Source organism: Elephas maximus, chromosome 3, assembly GCF_024166365.1.
Source record: "Elephas maximus indicus isolate mEleMax1 chromosome 3, mEleMax1 primary haplotype, whole genome shotgun sequence".
Taxonomy (NCBI): domain Eukaryota; kingdom Metazoa; phylum Chordata; class Mammalia; order Proboscidea; family Elephantidae; genus Elephas; species Elephas maximus.
This window is the reverse complement of record NC_064821.1, coordinates 104,609,919-104,623,109: the sequence shown is the minus strand read 5'-3', so window position 1 is coordinate 104,623,109 and position 13,191 is coordinate 104,609,919. Positions and strand designations below refer to the sequence as shown.

General features: G+C 41.4%; 1 protein-coding gene and 1 long non-coding RNA gene across 2 annotated transcripts in view; one reads left to right on the top strand and one right to left on the bottom strand.

Annotated features, from left to right (window-relative positions):
• The window catches only part of LOC126073135 (uncharacterized), a 44,620-nt gene extending 38,817 nt beyond the window's left edge, over nucleotides 1–5,803 (bottom strand). The window contains exon 1 of the long non-coding RNA XR_007516667.1: nucleotides 5,724–5,803. This is a non-coding gene — a long non-coding RNA (uncharacterized LOC126073135). The remainder of the gene's footprint in view (nucleotides 1–5,723) is intronic.
• A 224-nt stretch (nucleotides 5,804–6,027) lies between these two features.
• LOC126073132 (cytochrome P450 2J2-like) overlaps nucleotides 6,028–13,191 on the top strand; it is a 43,208-nt gene continuing 36,044 nt past the window's right edge. The window contains exons 1-2 of the mRNA XM_049879418.1: nucleotides 6,028–6,310; nucleotides 11,612–11,774. Of these exons, the coding sequence (XP_049735375.1) occupies nucleotides 6,098–6,310; nucleotides 11,612–11,774 (376 nt within the window). The 5' untranslated portion in view covers nucleotides 6,028–6,097. The remainder of the gene's footprint in view (nucleotides 6,311–11,611; nucleotides 11,775–13,191) is intronic.

Below are 13,191 nucleotides of genomic sequence, written 5' to 3'. Positions count from 1 at the left end.
GACAAAATGGTAGACAATCATACAATATTGGAAATCAGGATCTAGCCAGGTTGGTAGATATTTTGGGGAGGGGACACAATTCAATCCATGACATTCTACCCTTTGGCCACCCAAAATTCATGTCCTTGCCACATGTAAAACATATTCAACCCATCACGTCATGGCAAAAACTTTAAATCAAATCCAAGCCCAAATCCAAAAATTCCTCTTGATCTGTGAAATCTAGGTTATCTGCTTCCAAAATACAACGGTGCAACAGCCACAAGGTAAATATTTCCATTACAAACGAGAGGAATTGAAGGGAAAGAAGTCATAGCAAGCACAAAGCAACTTAGCAGAACACATTACATTAGCACTCAAGGCTTTGCAAATAATCCTCTGTTCTCTGAGAGAATTTACCCAATGGCCCAACCCTCCAGACTCTAGGTATTGGCCACACTGTCCGGATTCTGAGTGGAGGGCCCTTGGTCCTGTGCTTCAGCTCTAGCTTCTAGGCCCACTTGGACAGCAACTCTGCTCCCTCAGCTTTAGACACACCATTCTTCTGGTCCATCTGAGTGGTGACGCCACCCTTAAAAACTCCAGAGGCCATGGCTCCACTCTTTGAAATCCCAGAGGCAGTGGCCATACGTTTTGACACTGAGGCAGCTCAGCTTCCTCTGTTCCTTGTCTCTTCAACTTCCGCTTCTTGGATTCCTGGCATCTCAGCTCCTCTGGCCTCACGCCTGCATCTGCCCTGCTGGGGCAACTGTTTCAAAGCTCTGTAGCTCAACTAATAAATGCTTGGAGGCACCCCACTCTGCCAGAAATCCTCCTGCCCCAAGGCATTCAGTGTTCTCAACCTGTGGGTCGGCTCTAACACAGTCTGGCATTGGTCTTCAGGTTTTGCTGCTCCCAGTCCTCTGCTGCTGATTCTCACCATCTGCACCATCTCCAGTGTTAACAGTTCTCCTCACTTCCTTCTGAGTCTTCTATCCATTCACAGTTTCAAAACTACTTCCATATTTTACATATCTGTTAGAGCAGCACACCACTCCCAGTACCAAATTCTGTCTTGGTTATCTAGTGCTGCTATAGCATAAATACCACAAGTGGATGCCTTTAACAAAGGGAAATGTATTCTCTCACAGTCTTGTAGGCTAGAAGTTCAAATTCATGGAGTCAGCTCCAAGGGAAGGCTTTCTCGCTCTGTTGGTTCTGAAAGAGAGTCCTTGTCATCAGTCTTCCCCCAGTTGAGGAGCTCCTCAGGCACAGAATATCTGGGCCTAAAAGACACGCTTTGCTCTTGGTGCTGCTTTCTTGGTGATATGAGGTCCCCACGTTTCCCTGCTTGCTTCTTTTATATCTCAAAAGAGGTTGGCTTAAGAAGAAATTGGCTTAAGACACTATCTCATCTTGTGGATCTCATCAATATAACTGCCACTAATCCATCTCATTACATGATAGTGATACAATTTACAAGACATAGGGCAATCACATCAGCTGATAAAATGGTAGACGTACTATACTGGGAATCATGACCTAGCCAAGTTGACAGATATTTTGGGGGGACACAATTCAGTCCCTGACAACCACCATGTAATCCATGCTTCAGTGAACCAACCAAATAAAATATTAGACCCTTTCTTAACCTCTCAAGCTGAAATATTGAATGAAAAATATCTGCTTAGAGGGCCATAGTAATAAACTCAGACTGATGCCATTTTATGTTTCTTGCACCTTTATCCCACACCCTTAATAGCCATTCTCACACACATTCCTCAGGTTTCTGTTTGTAAATATTGGAAAAGTCAAGCAGTTCTTTTGGAGTGTAATGTACCTCCTCCTGGTTGACACTTCGTACTTCACGTTTTGGGTTTCGTTGAGACTTAATTCTAGTTATAGGTCTAGGAGCAAAAATGGGTGGTGGGTATGTGTTCTGAAAATGTTCAGCAATGCCTTGTAAGGCGTCTGCCTCAGGCAACGCCTCAGGCAGTGACTCAGACACCTCCTCAGGGGATTACTCAGACAAATGTTCTTCAGACACAGCTGGGTTAATTTCATAAGATGGGATTGGAGGAGCTCTTCAGATGGCAGCGAGAGGGCTGGTTCTGTTGACAGGAGCAAGTCAACAAAATTAGGTGCCCACTGTCCCCAGCTTCATGATTATTTGCCCATAAGTCCCCATACCAAGTTTCTGGTTCCCATTTCTTCCAAATCAATGCTCTCACTTTAACTTCAAATACCATTCAAGGTTTCAAATTCAATTAGCATCGTCATTCAGCCACTCTTACAATAAGACTCTGGGTTTGGTTTTCAGCAATATCAGCTCTGTTACTACAGGATTTAAGGCTTTCTTTCAGAGCTCCAGCAGCTATTTTGAGGTCCTTTATGTGGCACTTGAGCTGTGACTCTGAAGCCTTGAGCTCATCTCCTTCTTTCATCATTTCGTCTAGAGAAAGTAGGACCAACCAACCGGCTTCTGTATTTTTCTCATTCTGACGTGATTGTTATGGTTGTGTGTCAGCTTGGCTGGGCCATGATTCTTGGTGCTTTGGAAGTCATATGATGTTGTGATCACTTCTATGGTGACATTTGATATAACGTGTTCATGTCCATGACGGGATCTGCTATGAGTAACGAATCAGTTGAAAGGGAGTTTCCTTGGTCATGTGGCCTACATCCAATATAAGGGAACATTCTGGCAAGGCTCAGGGCTTTTGCTCGTTCTGGATCCTGCAGTTGGCTCCTGTTCATCTGACCTCCAGTTCTTGGAACTTGAGCTAGCATCTTACTTGTGGTTTTGCCTGCCCATCTTAGGATTCATTGGTATCAGAAATCAGATCAGTGTTTTCTATGGCTGATACAAATTGCAAATACTATTCCCAGTTGATTTTTTGCCTCTTTTATGTCAAGTTAATTGAAGTATAATTTTCATACAGCAAAATTCACTCATTATAGGAATACAGTTTTAAGAAGTCTGACAAGCATATATCTTTGTCTAATCTCTATCAAAACACAAATATAGACTACTTTCTGATCCTCCAAAGTTCCTTTCTGCTCTTTGTAATCAATCTCCTGCACCTACCCAGGCCATGGAAAACACTGATCTGATTTCTGTTATTATAATTCTTCCTTTTGTAGGATGTCCCATAAATAGAATCATATTGTACATAGCCTTTAAAAAATAGTTGTTGATAAAGCAGAAGCTTCACTCTTTCATTTTTAAATTGATTGGTTTTCATTTCAATTTCCAATTGCTCATTGCTCGTGTATAGAAATACAACTGATTTTTAAAATATTGGGCACATATCCTGTGACTTTGCTAAACTTATTAGTTCTAGCAGTCTTTTTATTTATTTAATTTTTATTGCAATGAACTTCCTTCCCTGATATCTAAAGTGGTCCTAGAAATGTATAAGGAAAAAAACAACAATTTAACAAAAAAAGGAAAAAAAATAATAAATTCTTACATAGCTCTTACTATGTTCCAAGCAATTATATACATGTGTTGTTGCAAGGTTGTTGTAAGAAGTGAATAAAAAAAAAAGATAGATAGATAAAGCAGAGGAAAAATTAGGAAGTATTCAGAAGACATGAATGGCAAAAAGAAAGAACTCTGCATTCAACAAAAAGGGGGTAAAATTTATTGTTAAGGACATCTGAACTATTTACAAAAAAATGACTGCATATAACTGAACAAAATACTTGAGGCCAAAATATATAAAGAAATCCCACAGATCAATATGAAAAATGTAAATGGAATCCTATAGAATGTGTTATTTTGTCTTGTTTCTTTTATTCAATGTTATTTTTATAAGATTCATCCATGTTACTACATGTAGATCTTGTTTATTCATTTTTATGGCTTCATGGCATATTGTGACTTCACAAAAACTAATTTATCCATTCTAGTGTTGATGGAAATTTGGGTTGCTTTCATTTTGGGGCTGTACAAAAAACATTGCCCAGTGAACATTCTTGAACATGTATGTTGGTGCACATATGCTCAAAGTTATATTAGGAGTAGAACTGCTGGGTAATAAATTGTGAGTATTTTCAAAATTTTATAAAATACCACATAACCTTTAGCAATAACTTCCATTCCCATCCCTCACCCCACCCCCAACATTTACTCTAACCCTAGGCAATCACTGAACTAATTTCTGTATCTACAGGTTTGCTTATTCAGGACATTTCATATCAACAGAATCATACGATATATGTTTTTTTTCTTTCTTTTTTGGTCGTTTCTGGCTTGTCACTTAGCATAATATCTTCAAGGTTCATCCATGTTGTGGGATTTATCAGTCCATCATTTCATTTTATTGTTACACATTCCTTCAACAAATGTTAAGGACCTATTGTAGACTAGGGTCAACACTAGAAACTTTGATATAATGCTTTTCAATCTTTAAAACACTTTTCAGTTACAGGACCTCACTTAACCTGTAACAACCCTGTGAGGTGTCTCAGACTGGTAGATTCATTTATTCCCCACTTATTGAGCCCTGGCGGCACAGTGGTTAAAGAGTTCAACTGCTAACCAAAAGATCAGCGATTTGAAACCATCGGCATCTCCTCTGGAGAAAGATGTTGCACTCTGCTTTCGTGAAGATTTACAGCCTTAGAAACCTTGTGACGTCGCTATGAGTCAGAATCAACTGGATGGCAGTGGGTTTTTGGTTTTACTGAGTACTTAATCCTCAGAAGTGGAACAATAGAACTGGAACAATAAGCAATACCATGACACGGGGAAAATACTGAAGTTGTCAAGGATTTCATTTTACTTGGATCCACAAACAACGCCTGTTGAAGCAGCAGGCAAGAGATTTAACGATGTATTTCAATTGACAGATCTGCTGTAAAAGGCCTGTTTAAAAGTGTTAAAAAAGCAAAGATGTCACTTTGAGGACTAATGTGCACCTGACCCAAGCCATGGTATTTCCAATTGTCTCTTATGCACTCAAAAGCTGGACAATGAAATATAGGAAGATCAAAGAAGAATCAACACCTTCGAATTATGGTGTTGGTGAACAGTATTGAACGAGTATGGACGACCAGAAGAACGAGAAAATCTGTCTTGGAAGAAGTACAGCCAGACAGCCACTTATAAAGGAGAATGGCAAGATTTCTTCTTATTTATTTTGGACATGTTATAGGAGGGACCAGTCCCTGGAGAAGGACATCATGATTGGTAAAGTATAAGGTCATCCAAAAGGAGGAAGATCCTCAATGAGATAGTTTGGCACAGTGGCTGCAAAATTAGGCTCAGATATAGCACAGATTGTGAGCATGGCACAGGACTGGGCAGTGTTTCAGCCTGTTGTACATAGGGTCGCTGTGAGTCAGAACGGACTCCATGCCACCCAACAAAAACTTTTTCTGTGTCTCAGCTCCATCACCTGCAAAACTAGGCTAACAAGATCATCTCCAGCATCACTTTGTCAGGCTGAGGTAACTTAAGTAAAGAGGCGAATTTGGTGCCTGGCAGATATTAAGAGCTCAAGCACTGTTAAGTACTTCTGTTATTATCACTGTTGAACTGGCAGGATTCCAATCATTGGGTGAACAATGACTGATAAACAAGGAGCTGAAGTGCCTGTGGCACTCCCTGAGATGTGTTAAAACCATAAATCCAAGAGTCCCAAAGAGTTCAGAGAAAGGTGAGCTTTCTAAATAGAGAGAAAAGGAAAATGCTCATAGCCTGGCCTTTTCTGAGGTTGTCTCCCAAGACTACTTACATGGCAGTTCTTCAGGAAATCCAGCGCCTGGCCCCTGCCCTGCTCCGCCCGCAAGTGGCATCTAGGGGGCGGTACGACTGGGAGGGGCGGGGCGCGGCGGAAAGGGGTCGGGGGTTGGTGGGACGATTGGGGGGGCGGGACGGTGCTGGGAGGGGGCGGGGCAGAATGAGGGCCGAGGCGGGGTTGGCCACAAGGCGGAGCGGGGGCGGGGCGGGGCTGGGAGGGGGGAGGGGCGGGGCGGTGCCGGGAGGGGGCGGGGCAGAATGAGGGCCGAGGCGGGATTGGCCACAGGGCGGGGCGGTGCTGGGAGCCCGGAATCTGAGCGGGGTCTGTCTACTGCTCAGACTGCAGAAGAGCAGAGGGGCGACTGAGCCATGCTCCTGGCGTTGGGCTCCATGGCGAACGCCCTCTGGGCAGGGTTCCATCTCCGGCCTCTCCTGCTGGGTGTCGTCGCCTTTCTGTTCTTTGTTGATTTCTTCAAAAGGAGGCGCCCAAAAAATTACCCGCCGGGACCCTGGAGCCTGCCTTTCTTGGGAAACTTCTTTGTACTGGGCTTTGAAAAGCCTCCTCACGTGGTGCTTCAGAAGGTAGGAGCGGGAGAGGGGTCTTGGTCCTGGTCCTAGTCCTGCCCCGAAGGGCAAGGGGCATTCCGGGAACTCGGGGGAGCCGGGGCTTGGGTGGCTCTGCCGCTAATTCTGGTAATTTGAGTTATCCCCGCTTTGAGCCCCGTTTTCCTCACCAGTCAACTGGCATTATTCTACCAGCCCTTTATAAAATGAGTGAGAAAAAACCCAACCCATTGCCATAGAGCCATTTGCGACTCATAGCGACCCCACAGGACAGAGGAAAACTGCCCCATAGAGTTTCCAGGGAACACCTGGTGGATTTGAACTGCTGGCCTTTTGATTAGCAGCTGTCATTAAATGTTTCATGTATAATTAGTGTATCATTAAACGTGTGCTAGGCATGTTATGTGCCTTAACTCATTTAAATGTGTGTTATCTTGTTAAATATTGCAACACCCTTTTTTATAATATGGTTTCTTTTCACCATTAATATTATTATCCTTGAAAAATGCTGTACTTCTTGAAGGCTCCATTTCCTGTATGTAAAATGGTGATACTACTGATAATCCTCACTGCTTTTCAGCTGGACCACTGTTACCACTACATGAATTGAGCCCCTCTTCTTCAGCCTCCTTACCCACTAATCCCTCCTACTAAAATAATAATCTAAAAATATCACTCCCTTGCTTAAGTTTTTTCTGCTTGCCAGAGTTCAAACTCCTTATCAAGGCACTCAGGTCCCTTCTTGACCCATCCTTATTCCACCTCCTTATTCTCACCTCCCAAGGGGGCTATGTAACTCTGAATTCCTCAACGTTCCCTAAAACGTAGAGCACTCTGTCAAGAATCCTCAGCTGGTATGTCCTCAGCATAGTTACCTGGCTGAGAGACATTATGATAGGTGTTTATGAAGATTAAATAATGACCGACATTAACATGACCTGTAGTAGGTGCTCAAGTATTAGTTTCCCTTTCTCTAGAAAAGACTGGAGTCCCATAAACACAGGTCTTACTACTCAAGTACACATATACCCTTGCTTTAGAGGTATGTTGTTTCATTTCCAAGGGTTTGGAAATTTTCCTTTTATCTTTCTATTAATGATTTCCAGTGGTTAGTGTGAGAACTATGTGCTGTCCACAAGAAATTAGTTTCTTGTAGACAGCGTATAGTTGGATTATCTTTTTTAATTCATTCTGCCAATCTGTGTCTTTTAATTGGTATATTTAGGTGATTTATACACAACGTAATATTAATATGGTAGGATTTAAGTCTCCCTTTCTATTATTCTTTTATTTATGTTCCTCTTTTACTCTTTTCATGGCAACCTAAGGTTTATGTTGTGGAGCCCTGGCAGCACAGTGGTTAAGACCTTGTCCACTAACCAAGAGACTGGCAGTTCGAATCCATCAGTTGCTCCTTGGAAACCCTATGAGGCAGTTCTACTCTGTCCTATAGGGTCACTATGAGTCAGAATCAACTCAGTGACAAGTTTTGTTGTTGTTTTTTTAATGATACAATTGTCCTAAATATTACTTCTGCATACATTGAAAACCACATCAGACACTGTTATAATTTTAGTTTCTGAGGCAGTTGTTTGGACAGAATAAGGGGATAGTGAGTGTTTCAAAATCAGGAAAAGTGTGCATCAGGGTTGAATCCTTTCACCATACCTATTCAGTCTGTTATGCTGAGCAAATAATCCAACAAGCTGGACTATATGAAGAGGAATGGAGCATCAGGATTGGAGAAAGACTCACTAACAAATGGCATTATGCAGATGACACAACTTTGCTAGCTGAAAGTGAAGAAGACTTGAAGCACTCACTGATGAAGATCAAAGGCCACAGCCTTCAGTATGGATTACACCTCAATATAAGGAAAACAAAAATCCTCACAACTGGACCAATAAGCCACATCGTGATAAATAGAGAAAAGATTGAAGTTGTCAAGGATTTCATTTTACTTGGATCCACAATCAACACTCATGGAAGCAGCAGTCAAGAAATCAAAAGATGCATTGCATTGGGCAAATCTGCTGCAAAGGACCTCTTTAAAGTGTAGAAAAGCAAGGATGTCACTTTGAGGACTAAGGTGCTCCTGACCCAAGCCATGGTATTTCAATTGCATCATATGCATGTGAAAGCTGCTCAGTGAATAAGGAAGACTGAAGAAGAATTGACGCCTTTGAATTGTGGTGTTGGCAAAGAACAATGAATATATCATGGACTGCCAAAAGAATGAACAGATCTGTCTTGGAAGAAGTACAACCAGAAGGCTCTTTAGAAGCAAAGATGGCAAGACTGCGTCTTACCTACTTTGGACATGTTGTCAGGAGGGATCAGTCCCTGGAGAAGGACATCATGCTTGGTAAAGTAGAGTCAGTGGAAAAGAGGAAGACCGTCAACAAGATGGATTGACACAGTGGCTGCAACAACGGGGTCAAGCATAACAAGGACTATAAGGGTGGTGCAGGACTGGGCAAGGTTTCGTCCTGTGGTACGTAGGGTCGCTATGAGTCAGAACCAACTCGAAGACACCTAACAACAACAACACCTGTCAAGCATAATTTCAAAAACTCAGGAGAAGAAGAATTGCCTTTTGGTTTACCTATTTTTTTACCTTTTCTGTTGTTCTTTCTTCATTCCTGATGTCCCAAGCTTTATGCCATTATAATCTCCTTTCTCTATGAAGAGCTTTCTTGAGTTTATTTTTTTTTTTAAGAATAGGCTTTCTGACAACAAATTCTTTTAGGTTTCCATCATCTGAAATATATTCTTTTCACCTTCATTTCTGAAATATGTTTTCACTAAATATAGGGTTCTGGGCTGACAACTCCGTTTTTCAACACTTGAAAATGTTGTACCACTTTCATCTGGCCTCCATGTTTTCTGATGAGAAATTTTTTCCCATTCGAATTGTTCTCCTTAGGTAATGAGCTGTTTCTCTTTGTATGCTTTCAAGAACTTTAATTTGTCTTTAGTTTTCAAAAGTTTGGTTATGATGTTTCTAGGTGTGTGTGTCTTTACATTTATCCTGTTTTGAATAGATTTCTTTGGATTTATCCTGTTTGTGTTCACTTACGTAGTTCTGAATGTGTAGATTTAGGTCTTTAGCCAAATCTGAGGACTTTTCAACCATTATTTCTTCAAATATTTTTCCACCCCAGATTTTTTTCCCTTTCCTTCTTGTGTTCTTGGATTCTGGTGGCACTAATGTTACAAGATAGTGTATGATGAAATATTTGGTGTAAATTCCTAGTAATCAAATGAGATACCAGGAAATAATATCACTACCAATGGAAAACCCAGGAGATAACCTCTAGTAGAATGTGAGACTAAGTCGGGCTGAAGTTTAAAGAAATGTTTGGCATATGGCAAAGTGGACTGATGGGAACAGGAGATTTTAAATGAGGGAAGAATGGCATGAGCTAAAACATAGTGAGAGGACAATGAAGAAACTGGCCTATTTGTATGGGATCTTTTCTTTTTTTCCTGCTTCAAAAATTTTGTCTAAGGTGGCTATCAAAAAAGCCATATGACATTAAAATTGCATGTATTTGAGACAATGATCATATCAAACTAAAGTGGAAGAAGGACAGATAAGTTGGATAAATGATCAGTTAGGATGTATATCCAGTTGCTGTTGCAAAGTAGCCCCAATATACAGTTGCATAATTAACACTAAAATTTATTTTTCCTTCACAAAAGAGTTCAGAAGTAGGTGGGCAGTTCAAAATAGGGAGGCTGCTCTGTATCATAAGATCATCCAAAAACTTGGGTTCCTTCTCTCTGTTACTTTTTTCTCCCATTGACACCATCATATCTTATCCCTTTATGTACTTAACTTTCTTCCATCAAATAATTTTTTGTACAGAATAGTAATAGGAACTGGGTATTTATCTGTACTTTCCGTTAGATTGCGAGCTTCTTCAAGTTAAAGACTTGTTGCATTTCCAGCACCTGATCTTGACCTACCACATAGTTGGGGCACCTTATCTAATCTTAGCTCATTTGTCCCTGAAGTTTTTTGCTGTTCTGTAAACACTCTTATTGAATGTTCTAAATTAGTAAAGAAATCCTTTTTGCAAGGCCTCAGAAGTTGATCCAGGCATCCAGCAAGATGAACTCCAAAGTCTGCTTAATGTATACCTTATATATCAGTGCCATTTCTTAGGAGCAAAGGCATGTACTTTGGAGGCAGACCAACTTGTGATTGAAACTTGGCACTGTCCCTACTAGCAAGATAGGGCGTGCTATGCTAGCGATGAATGAAGATTGATAGGGGAAGCTGGGCCAAAGGAGGGATGGAAGAATTGAATCCTGGCTTGGCCCTTAATGTGGGAGCAGGATGGTACTATGAGACTGATTTCATTGTATTTGCCCTGATGGGGATGGTATAGGTCCAGGGCTCTAAGGATGACATGGGGAAGCATATGAGGATTAGGGACGAAGGACCAGAGCTACCTGGAGGGAATGGAGCCCTTCTGTTTGAAACCCCTACCTGCAGCTAGACACACCCAGGCAGACAAGAAGCAGAGGCTGTCTCTACTCGGATAGTCATCTTTAGAAAGACCATTTGCTGATTTAGAATGATCATTAGCTATTACCTAGCCCACACTTGCACACACCTGTACACTTGTGCGTACCTAAGAACACACTTAAACACTCTTGCATTCATTCTCACTTTCTCTCTCCTGCTCTCTCATTCTTTCACTGTCACTAAACTCTAAGATTCTGGAGCCACCTCAGGTTTATTTCTTTGTCCCCATATCTTATATAATGCGTGGCCAAACCCCTCCTCCATAACTCAGCCTTCTTTTATGGGGTCAGTGTGCTGAAACCTTGTTTATTTATTCATAGTTTTACCCACAGTGCCTTGTTCTGGGAACATGTAGTGAGTGCTCACTCAGTTCATGCTTATTGAATATATTACTAGATGTTTCTGAAAGAACTTCTCAATCAAGCAGTGAGTTGAATTTCAGTCTAGTTGAGAGGAAAAGGAAAAAAGGAGACAGACAGTAACTCTTGCATCAGACCACAAGTCAAGGTAGAAATGGTCACACTAATCAATCTTTGAAGTCCACATTTTCTGGAGTGTGAAGCTAAGGCACACAAAGGTAAAAGGGTTTGCTGCATGGCAACAGAAATCTGTGGCACACTGGAGAACGAGTATTCCTGCTCTGTCTGAGTCACTTGGCCCCGCACGCACACACACACACACACACAAACCTGCCCTCAGTGCAAGCCCTTGGAACTACACACCCATTCCCTTCATCCTTACATACACAGACATATGCATATTCAACTGTGACTACTTTTCAGCTTGTGAAGAAATATGGGAACCTGTTAAGCCTGGAGTTTGGGACCTTGCATACTGTTACTGTATCTGGATTGCCCTTAATCAAAGAAGTCCTTGCCAACCAGGACCAAAACTTTCTGGGCCGCCCCAAGAGTGCTATCCGAGAGCGTGTCTTTAAGAAACATGGTAAGTTTCTTGACTAATGTAAGATGTGTGTGTTTGATGTTGTTATAGGCTGTCAAAGGTGTGTGTCTTCGTGAGTATAATTCTTTGACATTCCCAGAGATCAGGCCCAGTATAAAATTCCTGCCATGAAAGGAAGCTGGATGTCCTTGTTCCTCAATTTAAAGCACCCACTCTGAGCATTTGGCAGTCTTAATGTCAGGGATTTGGGAGAAGCTGCACCTCCTACAGAAACTCACCCTGGATGTTTTGGTAATCAGGTAAGCACACCGCTCCGTGAAAGCACAGGAAGAGGCCACACGTTCTCTGATTCTGCTTCCGTTCCAAACTTCTTCCCTTTGGAAAACAGGTGTGGATCTGCTGCTGCCTTCTGCTGCTCATCTGCGTCCTTCTTCTTACCTCTACTTCCTTAGGCTTCATCATTAAGATGGTGACAGACAGGGAATCTCAGTTTTCTAATCTATATCAACCCAAGACTCGTTAAGACAGGCTGGCATGAATATTTTAAATTATTATTAAATAAATGTAAACATTTAAAAATTAAAATGAGAAACTCAAATCTATTGCTTTATCAAAGCACCATTTTTTTCAGGTGCTTCCCAATCCCTCTTTGAACTATTTCATCCTTTCACTCTACATGATTTAGTGTATTTATTAATTACCTGCCATGTGAAGCACTCTGCTAGGCACAAGGGATATAACAGTGAGTAGAACAGACAAAATCCCTGTCCTTATGTAATTTACGTTCTACTCAGGGAGAAACACAGTACCAGTTAGTTCTAATTTAAAGCTTAAAGTGTTGTAAAGATAAGGGCAGAGCGCACGTATTAGGAGTATCTAATCTAGTACAGGGATTCAGGGTAAGCTAACCTAAGGAAATGACAATTTAATAAGGTGGAGAGGGGAGAAGAAATCAGGCAGAGGGAATAGCCTATGAAAAGCCCTGAGGTGGGGAGAAGGACAGTGAACTTCAGGAATTGAAAGGTGGCCAATGTGGTGAGAACACAGAGATTAGATGGAGATAATGGCATACAATGAAGCTGCTGAGCTTGAGCAGGAATTGTCCAGGCGAGTTCTTGTTAAGAATTTTAGTTTGTATTCTAATAACAGTGGAAACTATTAAAATGACCTTTAGTAGAGAAAGGAATCACAATGTATACACTGTATTTGTGTGTGTGTGCTTTTAGTGAAAGTTCACAGTTCAAGTTAGTTTTTCATATAAAAATATTATACACACATTGTTATGTGACCGTAATTGCTCTCCCTATCATGTGACAGCATACTCCTCCTTGTCCCCCTGTGTTTCTTGTGTCCATTCAATCAGCTCCTGTCCCTTTCTGCCATTTCATCTCACCTCCGGACAGGATCTACCCATTTAGTCTCATGTATCTACTTGGAAACCCTGGCTGCTAACCAAATG